General features: G+C 38.0%; 1 protein-coding gene across 1 annotated transcript in view; it reads right to left on the bottom strand.

Annotated features, from left to right (window-relative positions):
* PPP4R2 (protein phosphatase 4 regulatory subunit 2) overlaps positions 1-17,406 on the bottom strand; it is a 60,550-nt gene extending 43,144 nt beyond the window's left edge. Inside the window, exons 1-2 of the mRNA XM_001364327.4 lie at positions 16,989-17,406; positions 16,264-16,345 (exon numbers count right to left, since the gene is read on the bottom strand). Coding sequence (XP_001364364.1) covers positions 16,264-16,345; positions 16,989-17,022 — 116 coding nt within the window. The 5' untranslated portion in view covers positions 17,023-17,406. The remainder of the gene's footprint in view (positions 1-16,263; positions 16,346-16,988) is intronic.
* Between the last annotated feature and the right edge of the window lie 5,729 nt (positions 17,407-23,135).

Genomic DNA, 23,135 nt, shown 5'->3' with positions numbered 1-23,135 from the left:
ACTCTAAAAATCAGATGAAGAAATGGAGCTTTTCTTAAAATAAGCATCATCTTAAGTTCAAGCATCATCTGCAATGAGGATAACTATAGATAGAAGTCTTTCCAATAGGATCAGGAGTGAAGCAAGGATGTTTATTCTTTCCATTTTTTCAATTGTACTAGAAATGTTACCTACAGCAGTAAGAAAAGAAAAAGAAATCAAGGAAATAAACATAGATACCTCAGAACAAAATTACCACTTTTATTAGATGAAATGATCATTTTTGAGAATTCTAGAGATTAAACTTAAAACTAATTGAAAGAATTAACAACTATCGACAAGTTTCAGGATAAAAAACAAGCCCATACAAATCATCAGCATTTCTATTTCTATATTACCAACAATATCCAGCAGGAAAAGAGAAGTAAAATATTAAACACATAAAATATACAATATAAATATAAAACAAAATTTAAAATAACTACAAACAGTTTAATACTTGGGAAACTATCTGCCAAGACAAACTATATGAACGCAAATATAAAACACTTCGCACAAATACAGATCTAAGCTGTAGAAATATTAATTGCTCACGAGGCCAAGCCAATAAAATAAAAATGACAATTCTATCTAAATTGCTTATTCAATGTCATGCCAATCAAATGACCAAGAAATTATTTTTAGTTAGAAAATATAATAAAATTTACCTAGAGGTAAAGAATATCAAGGAAATCAACAACAACAAAAAATAAAGGCAATCTAGTAGTATTTTGTTTTAAACTGATTTTAATTTACTTCTTTGTAGCAGGTAGTGGGCAGCTAGATGACCCAGTGGGCAGAGCCAGGCCTAGAGATAGGATCTAGGTTCAAATCTAGCCTCAGATACTTTCTAGCCTGTGTGACCCTAAGTATGTAAAGATGATATGATAATTTGACTCCAACTAACTAACTTTTAGGGCTTTTCTGCTTTGGAACCAATACTTGGTACTGACTCTAAGACAGAAGGTAAGAGTTAAAAAAAAATCTGGCACTGGATAAAAATAAAAGTAGTTGATCAGTGAAATAGATTAGAACTCAAAATACAGAAATAAATAAACCACAGTAGCCCAGTGTTTGATAAACCCAAAGGACCCAAGCTTTTGGGGCAAGAATTCACCATTTGACAAAAATTTCTGGGAAAATTAGGCATCAGTTTGGTAGAAATTAGGTGTAGGTAAAGATCTCCTACTGTATACCTAAAAGGTGTCAAAATAGGTATATGTTTAAACATAAAGGGTGGCATCATCATTAAATTAAGGGAATATGGAAAAAATTACCTGTCAGATTTATGAACAGGGGAAGAGTTCATGACTAAACAGGAGATATAGAGAATCATGGGAAGCAAAATAGATCATTTTAATTACATTAAATTAAAAAGTTTTTGCATTAACAAAACGAAGGCAAGCAAAATCAGAAGGAAAGCAGGAAATTTGGGGACAAGGGGAATTTTAAAGCAAGTTTCTATGATAAAGGTCTCTTTCTCAAATATATAGAAAATTTCTAAAAATAAGAATCATTCCCAATTGATACATGACCAAAAGATATAAACAGGTAGTTTTCTGAAAAAAAAAAGAAATTGAAGTCTCAATAATCATGCAAAATATTCCACTAATGATTAGAGAAATGCAAATTAAAACTTGGAGGCACCACATTCACACATATACTGGCTAACATGGCAGAAAAGGGAAGTGATTAATGTTGTAAAGGATGTAGGAATGAGGTACATGAATGAAATGCTGGTGGAGTTATGACAGTCCAAGTATTCGAGAGAACGAAGTCTGAAGGGCTATAAAACTGTGCATATCCTCTTACCAAACAAAAAATGCTTTTAGGATCTATGCTCCAAGATCAAAGAGAAAGAAAAAGGACCCATATGCACAAAAATATTTACTGCAACTTTTTGTGGTAGCAATTATAAAACTAAGGGGATACTCATCAACTGGGGAATGGTTGAACAACTTATGGAATGAGATTGTAATGAAAGAGTGCTGCAAGAAATGAAGAGGATGGTTTCCAAAAAACTTGCAAAGAGCTATAAGAACTGACATTGTGAAGTCAACAACCACAGAACCAGGATGACAATGTACACAGTAACAACAATATTGTAACGATTATCTATTGTAAAGGAATTAGCAACTTTTAACAATTCAGTGATCCATGACAATTCTGAAGGCCACCTCCAAGCACACAGAACTGATGAACAGAACTGGTTTTTTTTTTCTAGTTTATTTTTCTTGTGTCTTTCTCCCCCCCCACCCCCACACAACATGGCTGATATGGAAATTTCTATGACCTAATGTGTATAAAGAGTTTCTCAATAAATCCTAGGATACAAACTATCAGGACAAGCATTCCCTTTCTGACAAATATTATTGGTAAAATTAAAATATTCTAAGAGGAAATTAGATTTAGACTAGTATCTCACACTACCATAATTTCCAAATGAATAAGACCTAAGCATAAAAGGGAATAAAATTAAAAAAAATTAGAGGACTGAAAATGAGATACCTTTCAAAACTCTTAAGTTACATGTAAAGCTAGAGTTCTTAACCAAACAAGAGATGAATTAAAAGATGGGCAATTTTTATGACAAATATGAATTAGAAGAGAAATTATAAACTAGGAAAAATCATGGATCAGAATTTCTCTAATAAAAGATCTGATATACACAAACTATATTAGGAAGAGATAAATTCAAAAGAATGAAAAGTCATCTTAGACAAAAGCATATGAAAAGTTTTCAAAAGAAATGTAATTTTGAAAAAAAAATGCAAAGGAGAGTTCACATACAACAGTAATGTGAATGTGTACTTGAAGTCATCATAAGAGAAAAGTAATTAAACTCAGAAGTTCCACCTTCAACTCACCAAAATGGCAAAGATGATTTTTAAAAAGCAAAATGGCAAGTGTTTTGAGTAGCTGTATGAGGACAGGCCCATTAAAGTGACTTGGTGCTTTACTCATTTTGGATTTGGCTTCACCATATCCCACCCCACCCTAGTAAACTCATCATTGAGAAATCTCATCTAGCAAGATCCAATAAACTTGAGTACACTCACCTCAACAGTACCCAGGTTCCCCTAATTGGAGGGTGGAGCCATGAATTCAACTTCCATTTAAGGGGAGATTGGAAATATTTCCTCATTTCCAACCTAGTTGCACTCATTTTGAATTTGACTTCATCATGTCACGGTCAAGTTTTCAGCTTTTTTTTGTGTTGTCTTCCCCATCAGATGACAAGCTTCTACAGGGAAGGGACTTAAGCACAGGTGTCTGGCATAAATTAGGTTTTTAATAACTATGCATACCCTATAACCTAGGGATTATAACTAAATTCTCCAAAAAGGTAGAGCCACATGCATAAAAAGTTACAGGAACAATTTCCATTGTAGCAAAGAACTGAAAACAAAGTGTCTTATCAACTGGAAAAGGAGTTGCATAAATTATGCTATATGAATTATTGAAATATTATTATGCTTGGTGGAAGCTGGGTGGCTCAGTGGATTGAGAGCCAAGTCTAGAACCAGTAGGTTCTAGGTTCAAATCTGGTCTCAGACTCTTCCTAGCTGTGTGACCCTGGGCAAGTCACTTAACCCTCATTGCCTAGCCCTTACCAGTATTGATTCTAAGACAGAAGGTAAGGGTTTAAACAAAAAAAGAAAGGAAAAGAAATATTATTGTGCTGTAATAAAAAGAACAGATTCAGAGAATCCCCAGACTTGTATGAAGTGATGGAGAATAAAGAAAGCAGAACCAGCAGAAAAAAATATATCAAAAAGAAAAATGCTTTCAAAGACTTTAAAAACTCTGATGAATGCAATGGTCGATAATGACTTGAGAAGACTGATGATGAACCTTTCTCATTTCTTGACATAACTGTTTATGGACTAGAGATGCAGAATGAATGAGATACAAATTTTTAGACACAGAATATGAATGTTTTAATTTGCTATATTTACTTGTTAAAGATAAGAGTATTTGGGAGGGTGGAGTTAAGTTGTGGAAGTAGGAGAATTGAGTAGTGACAATAATGCTCCCAACAAGAAAAAACATGTTAATAAAACACTAAAAAAAAAAAATTAAAAAATAAAAGAGAAATGGATTCCCAAAAAGGGACAGGGACAAAGAGCAATGTGTTACTCTCATGTTTAATATGCCTTTTTTTTAAAGTGATGCTTTTTCTTAAATTAACTTTAGTTATACATTATAGCTGAATCCTTACGGGAACTTACTTATAACAGAAATAATAGTAATAGCTGTTAACATTTATTCAGCACTTTCTATGTGCCAGATCCTGATCTCATTTCATCCGCTCATCACTGTGATAGGTAGGCACTACTATTTGCACTAGTATTTTTATCTCCACTGATGAAGAAACTGAGGCAAAGAAGATAAGTGAATTGTTCAGGGGTCACAAAGCTAGTAAGGTCAAATTTGAATTTGGGTCTTTCTGAGTACAGACCCAGGATCCTATTCACTGAATTACTTACTCAAGACAAAGCTATATAAGTAATGTTAATGTATCAAACTAATAGGGACAACAGAAACTAGACCTGTGTTTTCAGTAGTGCTGATCAGCTTTTTATATTCAGTGACTTTACCTTGTCACAGAGACAAGTATGTGTCAGGGGTAGGATTTGGGGCTAAAACCCAGGTCTTCTTTGGCTTCAAGGCAAACACTCTACACTGTAACAAATCTACCTTACTCAACCTTATAAATTTCCTTTTGCTCTCAGTAGTTTAAAAATGTTTTATTAACACTCTTTTCCTTCTTTGTCTTTTTTTTGGAGGGAAATTACTAGAACTATCCATTTTATTCTATCATCTTATTTAATTATAAACCATGTATCTGTTTCAAGATGGTTTTGAGATAAGTCAAGAATGACAGTTCAAATTTGTCTTCAGGCCTCCAAAAATACTTCCAGACTTCTTTGAGATCAAGCCAGGGGATAGGATGGATCTTCAGTATTTTGGCCTACCTAAGGACAAAGTTACATTTTGATCTGAGCTAATCCAGAATGTGCTGATCCATACTTACACACATACAAAACAATTTTTAAAAATTTTCTCCATTTAAAAATCACACTAATATGTTATGACCCAAATCTGATACACATATGTACCTGTAAATGTATATATTTAAATAGATCTCAAAACACTGCTGAGAAAAGGATGCCAAGCCAACAACTTGCCACAGCCTGATCCTGTAAGAATAGCCCTTTTGAAGAACCTGCTTCTAACTGTTCCAAACTTTGTGTTCTTCTCTATCATTTTGAATGCCTGAAATCCAAAAACAGTTATTTATTTATTCAAAGTACCAATATTGCACTTATTTTTTTCCAACCAAACAAGTGGAAAAACATTCAGATAGTTGCCATAATTAAATAAGACAAAGAATGATAGCAAAAACTAAATTCAATCTCTGTATACAACTGGATTTTTTACAATTGTGAATTCAAGCATAAATCTATAAGGATCAAACTAGCCTACATTAGACTTCTAACAAGGGGGAAAAAAACACTTAAATATTGTAATCACAGTAAAACCAAAATGCAAATCTTCCTCACTGGCACCATGTGCATAAATTACAATGGCAACATTATAAGGCAGAGTCCATACAAAACATAAGTTATAGCATTTGTTATCTAAAATGGAAACTGAGAAAAAAGTAAGCCATACTCCATATTTTGAGTTGCTCTTTCAGGTCCTACCACCTGCCCCAACATGGATATTCAGGAGTGGGGATGTTAAGAGGCAGAAGGGGTTCGATCCAGTAGTTCAATGGCATTGGGAAGCAAAACTATTTCTTGGTATCATTTCAGATCCACAGGATCATAGAAAAGATGAGATGTTTGGGGGTTGATCACTGTCCTGAATAAGACAGTCTCCAAAGAGCTGTGTAAACTATAAAACTAAGTCAAGTATGAAATCCTACTCATATTGATTAAAGTTATACCTGCTTTTTTTCAACTACCTGAACAATATATAGTTTTCAGTTTATTCTCCTTCCAAACAATATGGCTATTAATTAGAGGTAGAAAGCTAAGACAGAAAAAGTTCTGACCTAAAGATGGAGGAAGAGCAATTCCACCCAGATCCAGACTCCATGTGTGTGACTAAGCAAATCATTTCTCACTGCCCTAAGACTCAGTTTCCCATCTGTAAAAATAGGATGACTCAGTCTGTGATCTTGAATTTAAAGAACTATTTTGAAGACAGAATGAGCACTTTGCAAATCCTAAAAGTACAATATGTAAACAGTTAAGAATTAAACAGTAAGCTTTGCTGTTTACATAGAAATGCAGTACTCCACTTGGTTGTAAAAGGCTATGGGAAAGACAGCTGTCTCAAGACAATTGTTCTAAATCCAGCAATTGATGGCTTCTTTCATTATTGAGGAACTATCTACAACTATCTACCTATTATGCCATTATATAAAAGGCACCTTTTTCCTAGACAGGAAGCAGAAATAAATCATTTGCAAGATCATATATAAATTACTTGCCTCACTGACACTTGCCAGAAAATTTCTTCTTTTTTTTCTTCTCTCAAAAGACGCAGACACAAAACACTCTAGTAGGTCCTATGACATACCCTGGTTAGCATCTACAGTCAGTGGTGCCAAAGCAAGTCTGGAAAGACTGTCATGGGGCCATGGAAATCTCAAAAAACTAATAGTCTCAAACTTGGTTTCTATGAAAAACAAAAAAACAAAAAACCAGCACAATTCCTAACTGAGCTTCTAAAGAATTTGAGGAGAATAATTAGGAGGTAAATATGAGAGGTAAATATCCAAGTAGACACTGAGGATTCCAAAAACAGTACTTCAATCTGGAAGTCCCCAAATAATTTAAGGCATAGGTTAATCAATTACAGGTTACAATTTTTAAAGCAATCACTCTAGGCAGGCAAAACTGAGGATGGCACTTCTGAGGAACTATTTAGAAAAGGTTATTTTTATACTTAAGAGACCATAGCACTGAAAAGAAACAAACTTGTAAGAATAAAATGGATTAGAAAGGGGGAAAAAAGCCAAGAACATGTTAATAGTATATAGTTATATGGCAAAAATAGTTTGGGGAGGGGAAGGTGAGGGAGGAGTATCTGTCTGGCAAAAAAAATAGCACCTGATAAAGAGTAGTAACCCATTAGTAACTTATTAGGCAGGGAGCCTAATGAGATTTGGTGTGTAGTGACTGTATTACCCTTAATCCTAGAACCTCAGATTCGCAAGTTTTATAGTATTCCTATGTATAAAGTATTTGATTAAATAACTGCAAATTATTCAACAGCAAATCTTTTTACTATGAAGCATATCTTTCAACTAGTTTTGTTTTTAAGCCATACTTTCATTATAGCTTAAATGAGCATTTAAGCACAAGTAATTAAGCCTTACTGCTAATCTAAGACAGGAAAAAAATCCAATAACCTCAAAGTAGGGCTTTTCACCTTTTTTGTGTCATGGACACCAAAGATCAAATTGACTCCTTTTTTCAGAATGTAATACTTTGAAATGCAAAAAAGATTTCAAAGGAAACTAATTATCCTGAAATAGTTGTCAAAACATTTTTTAATTAACACACCCCAACTTAAGAAACCTTGAGGAAACAAAACTTTTTAGATATTTAAGGCTAAATAAAAAGGACCCATAAAACTATCTAATCCAATCCTTTCCTTTTTCAGATGAGGAAACTTGAGACCCAGAGACATTAAATGACTTTTCCTAAGGTCCCAATAGGTAACAAGCAGCAGAACTAGGATTTGACTTAGTCATATTTTCCTCAATCTTTGTTGTTGATATTTTAAGCTTAATAAACCAGATGACTCTCTCCTGATAACAGATCTGAAGTTGGAAGGATCCTCCTCAGAGACCACCTCGTCCAACACCCTAGTTTTACAGGTGAAACAATTCTGGCTTAAGTTAGTTGCCTATAGAAACTCAATCTGCATCAGAAGTGGAATTTGAATTGAGGTTCTTTAAGGTGTCAACATGAAATCTAGGAATCCCAAACTTGTGGCCTAGTGGGATCTGATGAACCCCAAGTTTCAGGACTAACTTATAGGTTGGAGACACCCCAAAGTTTGTACTTGTTCCCTATCCCCATGGGAATCTACCCTGAAGGGAATCCCAAGCTAGCAGTTTCAGACTGAGTGGGGGACCCTCAGGGGAATGACAATCCACTTCAGGTGGGAGCTAAGCCCAAGTCCAGTGACTCTTCCTCTCCAGAAGCCTTTCCCAGTATGTCACACCCTCTATCTGATCAAACTCAGGACCTTCAGCTTGTGAGACTGATGCGCTGCCTATAGGGCCAGAGTCACTGGACTTTGGCTTGGGTTTAGCTCCCATCTGAAGTGGATTGTCATTCCCCTGAGGGTCCCCCTCTCAGTCTGAAACTGCTAGCTTGGGATTCCCTTCAGGGTAGATTCCCATGGGGACAGGGAACAAGTACAAACTTTGGGGTTTCCAACCTATAAGCTAGTCCTGAAACTTGGGGTTCATCAGATCCCACTAGGCCACAAGTTTGGGATTCCTAGATTCTATGTTGACAAAGGATACAATTTCTGAAATTTTTTCTTTGCAAATTTGTCCATTAATCCACATTAGTGTGTTCTACCTGTTTCAGTCCAAGATATGAACTCAGCAACAAACATTTAAGTGCCTATATTGTGCCAGATTCTGTGCTGGGCACTTGTATACAAAGACAGAAATGAATTAAGTCTCAGTCCTCAAGTTTGTATTTTAATGAAAAAAACAAAAGCTCACCTATAGGTATACAAAACATATAACCTTGAAGGGAAAGGACAAGTTCAGAAGACTAGAACACAGTGTATACATATGAAAAGTAACTTATGAATGAAGGAATATTTTGTTTTACTGTTCTATTTCATTTTATTTTTCATTTTATTCATTTATATTCATATATATTCATATCTCCCTTAATTATATACTAAGACAATGAGGGATGGGATGGGGCCACATAATTTTATTATGTCCTACAGTGCCTAGAATATAATCTTGTTCTGTTCAATAATTTTCAGTTATATCTGACTCTTCCTGACCCCATTTGGGGTTTTCATGGCAGAGATACTACAGTAGTGTGCCATTTTCTTCTCCAGCTCATTTTACAGATGAGGAAACTGAAGCAAACAGGGTAAAGTGACTTGCCCAGAGTCACACAGTTACTGAATTTGAATCCAACACTATCCACTGTGCCTCCTAAGCTGCCCAAATAATCTTATACTCTGACAAATGCTTGTTCAATTCACTGCAATAAGAAATCAAACTGGAAAAAATTAGAAATGCAACACTAACAACCAAAATCCAAATGCAGAAATCATAGAGAATAAAAATCAAGTAAAATTAAAATGAGTCACTGGAAAGTCTATTATCCTATTCCTGTCGTTTTCAAAAATGAAATCTGAACAATATATTCCCCCCCCTAAATTCCAATGAGATCCTCTCAGATTAAATTCCCTGTATTAAAATTATACCTCTCTTTTCCTTCCTTTTGATTCATCCAAAAAGCATATTTAAGACTACCCTTGGTAGTTTCAAAATAGAAAAAAAAAATCCTGCCTTTAAGAATATTTCAAAAACATTGAGACGTGCTTAATTCCTAGGTGAGTAATAAAAATGCACATTTTGGTCATCAAACAACACTGGTCAGCAGTTGTTTCATTTTTGGTCTCAATGAACTTTTCAAATGCAGGGTTAAATATTCAATAGTCAGTATTTATTGAGAGTCTACCTAGGTACTAGCCACTAAGTTATTCACATTTAAGAAACCAATCATTCACAGAAGTTCCCACATTTATTCTTAAAAAATGAGTAACCCTAACCAAAAAAAGAAAAATGATAAATTTTGGAGGGACTGTGAGGAAAGTGGGACACTAATATACTATTGGTAAAGCTGTGAACTGATGCAACCACTCTGGAGAGCAATATGAAACCATGTTCAAAGGGCCACAAAACTATGCATACCCTTTGAGCCAACAATACCACTACTGGGTCTGTATCTCAAAGATATCAGTGATAATGGAAAAGGACCAAATATTGTACCAAATATTTTTTGTACCAAATATATTGTACCAAAATATTTTTTTAAGCAACTATTTTTGTAGTGGCAAAGAATTGAAAACAAAGAGGTTGTCCATCACTTGGGGAATGGATGAACAAGTTGTGGTATGAGCTATAATGGAATACTATTACACCATAAGAAACAACAGGATGAGTTCAGAAAAGCCTAGATTTATATGAATTGGTACAAAGTGAAGTGAGCAGAAATAGGAGAACAATGTATACAATAACAAATATTATACAAGAAACTGTGAAGAACTAAACCATTATCAGCAAAGCAAGTTTTCAAGATATTCACAAGGGATTCTCAATGAAAATGCTATCCATAGCCAAAGAAGGAACTGTTGTAGTCTGAGGCAGATTACAAGGAATGTCATCTTTCACTTTATTTCCTCATGAGATTTTTATTATACATGTGATATGCACCTTCTATCACAACATAAGTGATATGGAAATATGTATTGCATGAAAGTGCTGATATAACCTATATCTGACTATTTATGGTGGGGAGATGAGGGAAAAAAATCTGAATCCTCAAATGTCAGAAAAAACTGGCAAGAACTGTTTCAACATATAACTGAAAAAATAACATCTTTTTAAAAAGAATAAACTATTTTACATAGGAAGTTTCTTAAAACACTGATCTAGACGAACTAAAATGGTGGTACGTTTCACAGAAACATAAAATTAATGTATCTCTTTTGAAATGGCAAGTGCACTATATTGTATTTAGGTCTCCTCTCTTAACTTTATACTGTGTACCCTAGAAACCATTGTCAATACACCAGAAGAGAATCCAAACATCTGCCTAAAATTATAAAGAGAAAAGCACTCTGGCAACAAGGACAAAAAGGCTGGCCTTGGGAGTCAAAAAGACCCAGGGTTTGAATTCTCCCTCAGATAGTTTCATTATTTGAATATGGGCAAGCAAGTGAACCTCTAGTTAAATCTCAGCTTTTGGATGACTCCCCCTATAAACCACTTTTGTTCCTATGTATATGCCACTGAACTAAGATGGAGAAAAGTCATACCACCTGATAGGCCCCACTGTAAATTTACCTTACTCAACATCACTTGCCCCACCATACACACTAAGCAATCCTTCTTTAACTGCCTTAGAAACTCTCTACCCCACAGCAGCAATTCCAAACCTTTTCCTCCTTCCTCAAATCTCCCATGGCTCCCTTTCCCTGAGAACACTGCTTTATATTTTATATAGAAAAAAACTGAAGCCATTCTCCTATCACTCAGGTTCGTTCTGCCAATATCTCCTCCTTTACCCGTATCTCACATGAAGAGGTAGCCTTGCTCCTCACCAAGATCTCCACTTGTTCAAGCAATCCCATTCCAAGGGATTCAATATATTCAATTCAACACTCTCCCCTCTGTCATCCCCACCCACTTCCTTTATTTTCAATCTCTCCCCATGTAATGGCTCCTCTTCCCTTCACTCTACAAACATTTCGTCCTCATCCTCAAAAAACCTTGCATGATACTTTCATAATTGTTTTATATCTCTTCTAGCCTTTGGGACTAAACTCTCTAAAAAGGCTGTCTAAATCAAAGCTATATATAGTCATACCAAAAAACCCTGCTCTTAATCACTGTTAACTAGTGAAATGCAAATTAAAACAAGTCTGAGGCACCACATCACACCCACCAGATTGGCTACCATGACAAAAATGGAAAATGACAAATAGCTTGAAGGAGATGTGAAAAAATTGGGACACCAACACAACCTTGGAGTTGTGAACTAATCCAACTATTCTGGAGAACAATTTAGAACTATGTCCAAAGGACTAGAATAGTGTGCATATCCTTTGACCCAGCAATACCACTACTAGGTCTGTATCCCAAAAGAAAAGGACAGATACATACAAGAATACTTATAGCAGTTCTTTTTGTAGTGGCAAAAAATTGGAAATTGAGGGAATGCTCATGGATTGTCAAATGGCTAAATAATTTGTGGTATATGACTGTGATGGAATCAATACTATTGTGCTGCAAGAAAATGATGAGCACAATGGTTTCAGAAAAATATGGGAGCTTTGGCAAGGTAAAGCGAGTAGAACCAGGAGGTATTGATGATCAACTGTGAATGACTTTTCTTATCGATACAATGATCCAAGACAATTCCAAATTATGATTAAAAATACTATCGACAAAAAAAATATATTATCGACCTCCATAGAGAGAATTGAAGTCTAAGTGCAGATTGAAGCATAATTTTTTCCACTTTATTTTCCTGGTTTTTTTTTCTTCAAAATACCAATATGGAAATGTTTTGCATGTATAATTGTTATCACATTTCTTGCTTTATCAATGAATAAGGGAATGGGAAAGGGAAAGAATTCAGAATTCAAAAAAAATTTTAATGACTTATAATAAGGGCGGGGTTAAAAAGTCTGTTTAGTATACAATAGATACCTCCATTTTACTTTCACTTTTTTAACCCTTTGCAACCCAGCTTCATCATTCCACCAAAATGCCCTCTCCAATTTATTAATGATCTCTCAATTGGCAAACCACTGATGGCCTCTTCACAATCTTCATTCTCAACATCTTTAGCTTTTTACACTGTTAATAATCTCCATTTAGACACTCTTTTCTCTATAGGTTTCAGAGACAACAATCTCTCTTTGTTCTCCTATCTATCTGACCCCTCCTCAAATGTTTGCTGTATTGCATCCAGCAATATCTTGCCCTCTAATAGGTATCCCACTGGGTTCTGTTCCATGCTGCCATCTCTTTTCTCTCTATACTACCTCACTAGGTGATCTCATTAGCTGTCCAGGACTTAATTACCATCTCTATGATAACAATTCTCAAACTCTACCCATCCTGTCATAACCTGACTTCCAATCTCCAACTATCTTTCAGACATCTCTAACTGGATTTCCAACAGACTTCTTAAACTCCAAATATCCAAAACTGACTAAGCCCCCTCCCAACTCTTCTATCAACTTCCTTATTGCTGCAAAGGGCATTATCCTTCCAGGCTCTTAGGCTCTTCATCACCCCACCAATTTCCAAGCTGGAGCCAAGAACTGTCCATTTCTCTTTTCCAACATCTCTTGAATAAGGCTAGATCCTTTTCCTCCTGTGACCTTGACATCATCCTGAGGCCATCATTCTTACCTAGGTTACTTTAATAGCCTGCTGGGAGGGATCTGCCAGGCCTCAAATCTTTCCTCACTCCAATCCATCCTTCATTTGGGGCCATCAAAGTGATTTTTCCTAAAGCACAAGTCAGAGCATGTTATGTCTCTGAATTCATAAACTCCACTGGCTCCCTATTGCCTTTAGGATCAAATACAAAGTGCTTTTAAAGCCCTTCATAACCTAGCCCCCTCCTGCTTTCCAGTCTTCTTTATATCTTACTCTGGCTTCCTGGTGACAAACACAATATACTCCATTTTCTCAGGCTTTCCCCCTTCTCATCTACTACTGACTCCCTCTCCCACCCCTTTCAAGTCCCAAACAAAATCTGAAAGCCTTTCCCTACCACTATTTATTCTAGTAACCTCTCTTTTGTCTCTTTATCTTGTATAAAGGTTATCTGAAAATATTTTTTCTGCTTCTGGTCTCTCCCATTAGCTAGTGAGCTCCCTGAGGGCAAGGACTGTCTTATGCCTCTTTTGTGTCTTCAGCACTTAGCATAGTGCCTGAAAAATACATAGTTGGCATTGGCACATGCATAGTAGCCATGTAATGTTTACTGACTAAATCCCCAAGACTTTTGTCATTTGTAAAATGGAAAAAAATAATAGTTCACAGGCTTATTGTGTAGGTCAAGTAAGACAATATGGGCAAAGCATATTATAAAATGTTAAATAAAGCACAAAAAAGTTCATTATGATAAAGAAGTGACTTTTAAAAGTTGATAGTAAGTTAATTATTTCTCAATTTCATTCATAAGCTTTTTTGCTCATTTCTTATTTTTATTGTATTCAGTATCTTCTTTCTTATGTCTTAATGAAAATGCTCATGATCAAGTTTCAAATCCTATCTCACAAAAACTATATTTAAAATATTTAAATAGCTATATTTGTATTTTTCATTCCCCAATTGTAGTATCATAAGCCTGATAAAACTAGGCTTAACCATATAATGTATGGAGAAAAAAGTATACAAATATTTTAGTTTCTCTTTCACTATTAAAAATTAATCCACACCCACTCAGGAAAAAAGTTAAATGCTAAGTTCCTTGGTTGTGTATAGTATAGCAGTAGTCTCTCGGTAACCGAGGATGATGATTGGTTGTGTAGTGAGATGACAAAATGCGTTCCAAAATCTCAGAATGAATAGATTTTCAAATACTGATTATTTTAACTCCAGATGTTTATATTTCACAAATATTTATTCTGGTAAGTGGAGTCATTTCTCCATTAGGTATAAAAAAAAATTTGAAGGAAATAGGCATATTCAACTGGTAAGTCTGTAAAACAAATTTTCAAAGACCTGGCCTCTTTACCGTATTTGTATAATAAAAATTCTACGTCCAGGTATAACACCATCTATTATTCAGATGAGTTTATTGGTGTGTTCAGATATTTACACTCAGATGATATTATTAGTAATTGTCTATTGGAAATTTTCAGAAAGTTTGGGGCTATGAAAAATGCCATTGCTTTCCTTTAAATGTCCTTCTGAGTTAAAGATGTCTGGCATAACTAGTTAGTTATAAGGATTAAGAATGTAAGCCTGTGTAATAATATTTTAGAAGTTAATGTATTTAAGCAAACAAAAGTTTAATCATTTTTAGAATTGTCTGAAACTAGAACAGTAAAAATAGTCTTGTTACTATGTATTTACTTTTCATTAATTCTCAAAATTACAATGCACACAAAGGCCAAAATATGGCACTAACAATAAAACACATATACTTTTCTCAAGGAACTTTTTCCCCCAACATGGAAAATGATAGCTACCTTTGACCTGACTGGTACACTTTTTGCAGAATATTAGAAAAGTCAACCTTTCAGAACCCAGCCATTAATTCAAACATTCGTTTTTTCCTCCTTTGAGATTAAACTTGTTAGCATACAAATATTAACAAATCCTTTATGAAATCAGCATTTGATAGGAGTGGGAATATATCACTGAAGCTTATAATCTTATAATAGCAGGCCTCAAATCAAGAGTTGAGTAGAAAGCCAGAAAGAGAGCTTATTCACTAGTGTGGCACCCAAAGAAATCTTTCCTCTTCCTGCCAAAAAGTGAGACAACAAGGAAGTCATCAATGCAGCTCAACTTTCCAGATTAACCTAGGTAGGGCACAAAAACAAATCCTAGTCTTACACACCAACACCAAACATAGTGTGTAATTGTACTAATAACAAACACCGTTTAACTCATAAAGTGAAGGTGACTTTCCGATGAAGTGTTAAAAAAAAAATGCTGAATATTAACAAGTGTATCCTGAAAAGTTTCTAGGAAATACAAAACAGGAGCAAAATGGTAGTAGTAAAGGACCTTTTTCTCCAACCCAACAAAAGCCATTAGAAATAGGGCTTCACACATTTACAAAATCACACTTGATTGGAGAGGGGATTAGAGAAAATGACATCCATAAAAGACACTCAAAAGCACAAAATCAAAGAGAACTGGGTTCTTCACATTATGGCCAAAAGAATCACAATGCATTTTTTTTTCCTTTTCATTCATGTAGCTTTAGCTGAATTTTTTCTTTCAGAATCTCTGATTTTATCATCAGTGTGGGGTTCTCCTAAAGCAGAAACCTCTCCCCTTTCAGGTAGGGAAGCCTCACCAAGACACAAATGAAGATCTACAAAGTTAAGTCACTTGCTCAGGACCACACAACCCAGAGGGTGTCTGTAGGTAGTATAAAAACCAACTCTTCCCCGAGTCTAAGGCAAGCTATTATGCCAAGATGCTCTAACAGTTTAACTATAACAAATGGGACAAGATGCAATGAAGGAGAAATCAGCTTCGTAGGAAGATTTTAAACATTCACAGTAGACATCTAAAAACAATTCTAAGAATCAAATATACTTCACAGGGAAGTAATTTTTAAAAGTTGGAACGAAGTGAATGAAATGAAGTGCTCAACTTTCTAATTGTTTGGTTTTTAATTCTCCTCCCCTAATTCAAGAATAACATCCGAAGCCTATTCTTTATCAATTGAAAAAATCTGTTTAACTCACATCGTCTCCCCCGTCTTGGCTACGTGACAAAGAAACTGATCCAGCACTGGACAAACTTCTTTTTTCCCCCTCTTCTCAAAATCTGGGTGGGTGATTGAAAAGAAGAAAAAGAAACAAAGTTAAAGCAAGTATACCTTAAATATGGAGCAGTATTTTTTTTTCCTGCGCTCATCCCCCCCAACTCAACTCCCCCTACAAATCAAAAACTTTTCCCCAAGTCCCTCCCACTGTCATTCAAAAACAGAACAGAAGCCAGGGCCGGGCCGAGTACCCTCGACGCCTCGGGTGGCTTTGGGGAAAAAAAACTCGACCCCGTCCGGGGGTACCTGGGGGGCCCTACCCCTCTCCCTGGCAACCCGAATCCACGGGCTGCGGCTTGGAACGTGAGAACCCCATGGCTCCAGTGACACCACCTGGGCCGGGCCGGGCCGGGGAGAACTCTCACGGTGCTGGGCCGTCCAAAAAGTTCCCAGCCGCCGCCGCCGCCGTCGTCGTCGTCCAGGAGGAGGTCAACAAGTGGGGGCGGGGAGGACTCCAGTTTCTTTTTTTTTTCCCCTTTTCTTTCTTCCCTCCCTCCATTCCGGGTTGTGGGGGGAGGTCCAGCCGCCCCCCCTGCCCCCCACGACGGCTCCCGACACAAAGCCCCGGGCGGGGCGGGGCTGCCCCCGGGGCCCGGTCCGGGGAGGAGGGGGACGGCGCGGGGGACCCCCTCTCCCGGCCCCCACCTTTGAGCGCCTCCTGCAGCCTTTCCATGTCCATGGTGGCCCGCGTCCCTCGCCGCCGCCGCCGCCTCCCTCCGCGGTGTCCCGAGTCCCCGGGCCCGGAACGCCGCCGCCCCCCCGCCGCCCTCACACGCGCGCCCCCACGCAGGCCGCACACACGCAGGCACACGCGCGCACACTTGCGCCGTCCCGGCCCCCTCTCCCTCACACACACGCGCGCACACTCGCCTCACACTCGCGCCCTCACCCACACACACATACACGCAAACGCACACCCGCGCACAGACACACACACGCACACACACGCACACGGAGGCGACGATGGCACCGGCAGGGAAAGGGGCGAGCGAGCGAGCGAGCACCTCCCGAGTGCCCACAATCAGCTCCCCAACATGGCGCCCGGCACGTCACCGCGCGCACGCTCCCTGGGCCGCCGTCCTCGTCCCCGCCGCAGCTCAGCGCGGCCCCGTGCCCCAGCGCGCCCCCAAGGGCTCTGGGCGGGGCCACGGCCCAGGGGCGGCCGGAAGCGCACCTGGGAGGTGGGGTCGAGGGCGGGGCCTCCGTGCAGACGCCCCGCCCCCCGGCCCCGAGCGAGGCTGCGAGCGAGACGCCAGCCAAGCTGTACGCCTGCGTCTGCGGCGGCAGCTGGCGCTGCTTCTGGGCACGTAGCGTCTCAGCCCGAGAGCTCCTGGGACACCGGAGGAAACCGAGGCCCGGGAATGGGGACAGCGAAGAGCACCGGCTTTGGGGACAGAAATCCCGAGTTCAAATTCCACTCCTGGTGCATTCGATTGTGACCTCCTTGAGGGTGGGCACTCTTAAGTCCTCGTATCCCAGCATTTTATAGCCCAGAGACTGGCATATTATGGGTAATTAATAAATATTGATTGATTGATTGATTGGTCCACTAGATAAGAATCCCTTTGAGGCTGGGCACTCACAGACCTCTTTGTATCCCGGCATTTATAGACCAGTGTCTGGCATACAATGGATGATTAATAAATATTGATTAATTGATTGATTAATCCATTAGATAGGAAGATCCTTGAGTGTACACACTCGTAGACTTCTTTGGATCCCAGCATTTAGCAACAGTGCCTGGCACATAGTCAGGACTTAATGTTAGTTGATGGATATATTGATGGCTGCCTGACCAGGCCTGTGACTGCAAGAATCACATCACTCTCTTGCTAATTTCCCCATCCATCCATTGAGGGGATTTTGTGTTAGATGGTAGACAGACTCTGAGGTCCATTTCAACACTATCATTCATTCATTTAGTAAATATGTATTAAGTGCCTACTATGTGCCAAGCACTGTAGTGTCATAGTATCACAGATATAGACTACCCAAAAGGGCCTTGAGAGTCCACAGAGTCCAAGCTTCTCAATGGAGTGTTGGGGAAACTGACTTGTAGGAAGTGTACTGTGTTCAAATCTCATGTCCAGCACAACAGCTGTGTGACTCAGGACTCACTCCATCCTTCTAAACCTCAGTTTCCTCATCTGACAAATGAGGAAGTTGGACTAAGTAGCTTCTCTATTTCCTTCTAACTATAGTTGTACATAATTCTATGATCTGGAGCTAAAAGAGGATATTGGAGGCAATCTGATCCAACTCCCTCTTTGACAGATGGAAGGCACCTCAGATTAAACCTGATGTTCAGGCCTATTCCATGAAAATGAATAAGCCCCACAGACAGCCAGAAATCACAATAATAACGCATATAGTGTTTGTAGTTTGCAAAGCACTTTACTAGGACTATCTTCTTCAGTTTTCTCTATAAGCAGGAGCGGTAGGTGCTATAATTATTCCCATTTGGCTCAGAGAAGATAAGAAACTTGCCTAATAGATAAGTTGCTTATTCCCCTCTCTGTCTCAGTTTTCTCAACTATAAAATGGGGATCATACTAGCACCTACCTCCTAGATTTGTAGTGAGGATCAAATAAAATAAGACTTGTAAAAATTGTTTAACATACTACCTGGTACATAGTAAATGCTAGATAAATGTTAACAATTCCCGCCCTCAGTGGACTCACATTTCAAAACTGGGAGAAAACACAGTAAAAGAACTTAAAAAAATAATTATGTACTTCCTGTATTGGTGGCTTTATTTGTTTTATTTCTCCTACTCTTCAAGTTCCCTTATATTTACTTGCCTTTCTGGAATCTCTGAGGGAGACAAGTAAATAATAACTAGAAGGGGGAGAGCAATAACCAAGAAGGGGGGACACCCACGCCAAACCCTGAAGAAGTCAAAGGATTCTAAAATAAGGTAAGGAGACATTGTATTCCAGCCACCCACATACAGAGATGGTAGATGGATTACTGTCTTGAAGAATTATAAGTAGGCTATATCAAGAAAGAAAGAGAAATAGACACGCAGACAGACAGACAGACAGACAGATAGATAGGTAGATAGATAGATAGATAGATAGATAGATAGATAGATAGATAGATAGATAGATAGATAAGTAGGAAGGTAGGTAGGTCGGTAGGTAGGTAGGTAGGTAGGTAGGTAGGTAGGTAGGTAGGTAGGTAGGTAGAGCCCTGTTAAAAGTACCCTTTCTTAGGGCAGCTAGGTAGCACAGTGAATACAGTACCAGGTCTAGAGTTGGAAGGATATGGCTTCTAATGTGACCTTAGGCTCTAACTAGCTGTGTAACCCTTGGGAAGCATTGGCGAACCTTTTAGAGTTCATGTGCCCAAACTGTAACATTAAGCCACTTGTAAGGCACCTCCCCTATTTTTCCCCTCCCCCATTACCCAGAGAGTGGAGAGAGGTAGTGCTTGCACTAGGCTGTTGGGCAGAGGGATGGAGCATGCAAAAAATGTCCTCTGGCATGGTGGAGAGTGGGAACAGAGCAGCCCCCTCCAGAATTCCAGGGCATGTGTGCCATGTCTTCATCAACAACACAGCCCTAAGGAATTCATTTAACCCTTGTTGCCTAGTCCTTTCCATTCTTCTGCCTTGGAATCAATACTTATTATTGATTCCAAGGCAGAAGGTAAGGGTTAAAAAAAAATACACTTTCTTTTCTTCAAATTGGACTATGTCAGAAATTCTGGGAAATATGGTTCCAAGCCACTGGGCTAGGCACTCAGGGGGATATAAAAATGACTAATAGCACTTCCAACCAAGGACTTTATAATGGTTTAATAGAATAATACATGTAAGAGAAGTAAAAATAATACAATATCTATCATTTATATAGCACCTGTTATGAGCCAAGTACTGTGTTACATGCTTGTATTTTGTTTTTGTTTTTTAAACCCTTACCTTCTGTCTGAATAAATTCTAAGTATAGGTTCTAAGGCAGAAGAATGGTAAGGCAATGGGGTTAAGTGACTTGTCCAAGATCACACAACTAAGATGTTTTGGAGGCCAGATTTGAACCCAGGTCTAATTGGACTCCAGGGCTGGTTCTCTATCCACTGTTCTATCTAGCTACCCCCATGTTATATGCTTTTTACAAATATTCTCATTTGATTCTCACAACAACCTTAAGCAATATTTACTATTATTATTCCTGTTTTACAAATGAGGAAACAGAGGCAGATAGAGGTTAAATGACTTTCCCAAGGCCATATTGCTAGTGTGTATTTTAAACTGGATTTTAATTCAGGTCTTCATGATTCCAGGCCTGTGCCACCTTGTTTCCACTACCAGTACAAAATAGAGTATGACAAGTTTGTTCAAGAGTTTCAAAGTTCAGAGGGTGGAAGGATTACTTCCAGGTGGAGAGGATTCAATTCAATTCAAATTCAACAAATATTTTAAAGTGCCTGTTATATTAAAGGTATTATGTCACATATGAAGGATATCAAGATGGAAAATGGTGCTCAATCCTTGCCCACAAAAAACTTTCCCTCTAGTGGAGGAATTAAGATGTAAATACCATATTACAAATGAAAATGTAATGATCCAACCATTCTGGATGGCAATTTGGAACTATGCCCAAAGGGCTTTAAAAGACTGTCTGCCATTTGATCCATCCATATCACTGCTGAGTTTATACCCCAAGGAGATCATAGGGAAAAATATGTGTACAAAAATATTTATATCTGTGCTCTTTGTAATGGCAAAAAATTAGAAAATGAGGGGATGCCCTTCAATTGGGGAATGGCTGAACAAATTGTGGTATATGTTGGTGATGGAATACTATTGTGCTCAAAGGAATAATAAAGTGGAGGAATTCCATGGAGACTGGAATGACCTTCAGGAAATGATGCAGAGTGAAAGGAGCAGAACCAGAAGAACATTGTACACAGAGACAGATACACTGTGGTACAATCAAATATAATGGACTTCTTTAGTAGCAGCAATGCAATGACCCAGGACAATTCTGAGAGACTTATGAGAAAGAATACTATCCACATCCAGAGAAAAAACTGTGGGAGGGGGCAGCTGGGTAGCTCAGTGGATTGAGAGCCAGCCCTAGAGACGGGAGGTCCTAGGTTCAAATCTGACCTCAGAAACTTCCCAGTTGTGTGATCCTGGGCAAGTCACTTGACCCCCATTGCCTAGCCCTTACCACTCTTCTGCCTTGGAGCCAATACAGAGTATTGACTCCAAGACAGAAGGTAAGGGTTTTTAAAAAAGGGGGGAAAAAACTGTGGGAATAGAAACACAGAAGAAAAACAACGGCTTGATCACATCATTCAATGGGGTTATGATTGAGGATGTAGACTCTAAACAATCACCCTAATGCAAATATTAATAATATGGAAATAGGTCTTGATCAATGACACATGTAAAGCCCAGTGGAATTGCTTGTTGGCTACAGGAGTGGGGTGGGAGGAAGGGAGGGAAAGAACATAAATCTTTTAACAATGGAAAAATATTCTAAATTAATAAAATTTTTCAAATAAAAAATGTAATGAATGCCCAGGCCAGAGGTAATATCTGACATAGGCTTTAAATGAGTGGAAGAAAAAGAAGCAGAGAAGAAAGAAGAGAGCCATTTTCTGATATGGAAGATGGGAAGCCCAGAGAAAGAATTGTTAGCAGATAAGAACGGGTACTAGTCCTCTACTCCCATGATAATGTTGGAGAGTTATGTTGCAGTCAGACGTGGATTACTCTTAAATACCAGGATAAGGAATTTGTATTTTGCTCTATAAAGATCTCAGAAGCAAAAAATCAAAACCATTTAACATAGACAAGGTTGCAAAGGAAGAAAAAACTGGAGAGACAGACAGACAGACAAAGTGCTAAGGAAAGAGCCTTGACAAAACAGCCACACTGATAACTGATAAAAAGAACCTTGAAAAACAAACACATGGATAATTAAAAAAAAAAAAAACCTAAGGAGGCACTTGTCAGTTGTGGAATTATTAAAAAATTATAGCATATGAATATAATGGAAAACTATGTTGTGATAGGAAGCTAGGAGGCACAGTGGATAGAGTGCCAGGTTTGGCATCAGAAAGGCTCAAGTTCAAATCCAGCCTCAGACACTTACTAGTTGTGTGATCTTGGGCAAATTACTTGACTCTGTTTGCCTCAGTTCCCTCCTCTGTAAAATGAGCTAGAGAAGGAAATGGCAAACCACTCTAGTATCTTTGCCAAAAAAATCCCAAATTGGGTCATAGAGAGTCAGACATGACTGAACAAGAATGACATGGAAAAGAATTGCAAAAAAATAGAGGTTTCATGGATGAGATCTTGAATTTGTTGAATTATAGAAGCATAATTTATTTTGACTTACATTTCTACTTCTGACACTTTCTTAACTTCTCTGGTCCTTGAGTTACATAATGTTTCTTCCCTATTACCATTCAAGAGCTTCTTTGCTGCTATCCATGTAGTAACTTGCTGGCAGAGACCCTAATTGTAGATGAGAGTGTATCTGTCCATACCCTAGAACCCTTATAGCCACAGCCTATGGGTCCTGACTTGTTAAATTTTTTTGTGGTTGAGGCTGAAATATATTATTTAGGTGGTTGCCAGGGATTTAATTTCTAAATCCCAAAATGAATTATTAAAGTAAATGGAATTTATGGTAGTTTATTTACAATAGAGGGAAGATATTAAGGAATGAGAGAGAGAGAGAGAGAGAGAGAGAGAGAGAGAGAAACTCTGGCTTCTTCTGATACCAATTAGAATCTCTGAGCCCCAACCAGGGGAAGAGAGTCTCAAGAAGATG

This window comes from Monodelphis domestica, chromosome 7 (genome assembly GCF_027887165.1).
Source record: "Monodelphis domestica isolate mMonDom1 chromosome 7, mMonDom1.pri, whole genome shotgun sequence".
Lineage (NCBI taxonomy): Eukaryota > Metazoa > Chordata > Mammalia > Didelphimorphia > Didelphidae > Monodelphis > Monodelphis domestica.
The sequence above is the reverse complement of the archived record's forward strand: the minus strand, read 5'-3'. Positions and strand labels throughout refer to the sequence as shown.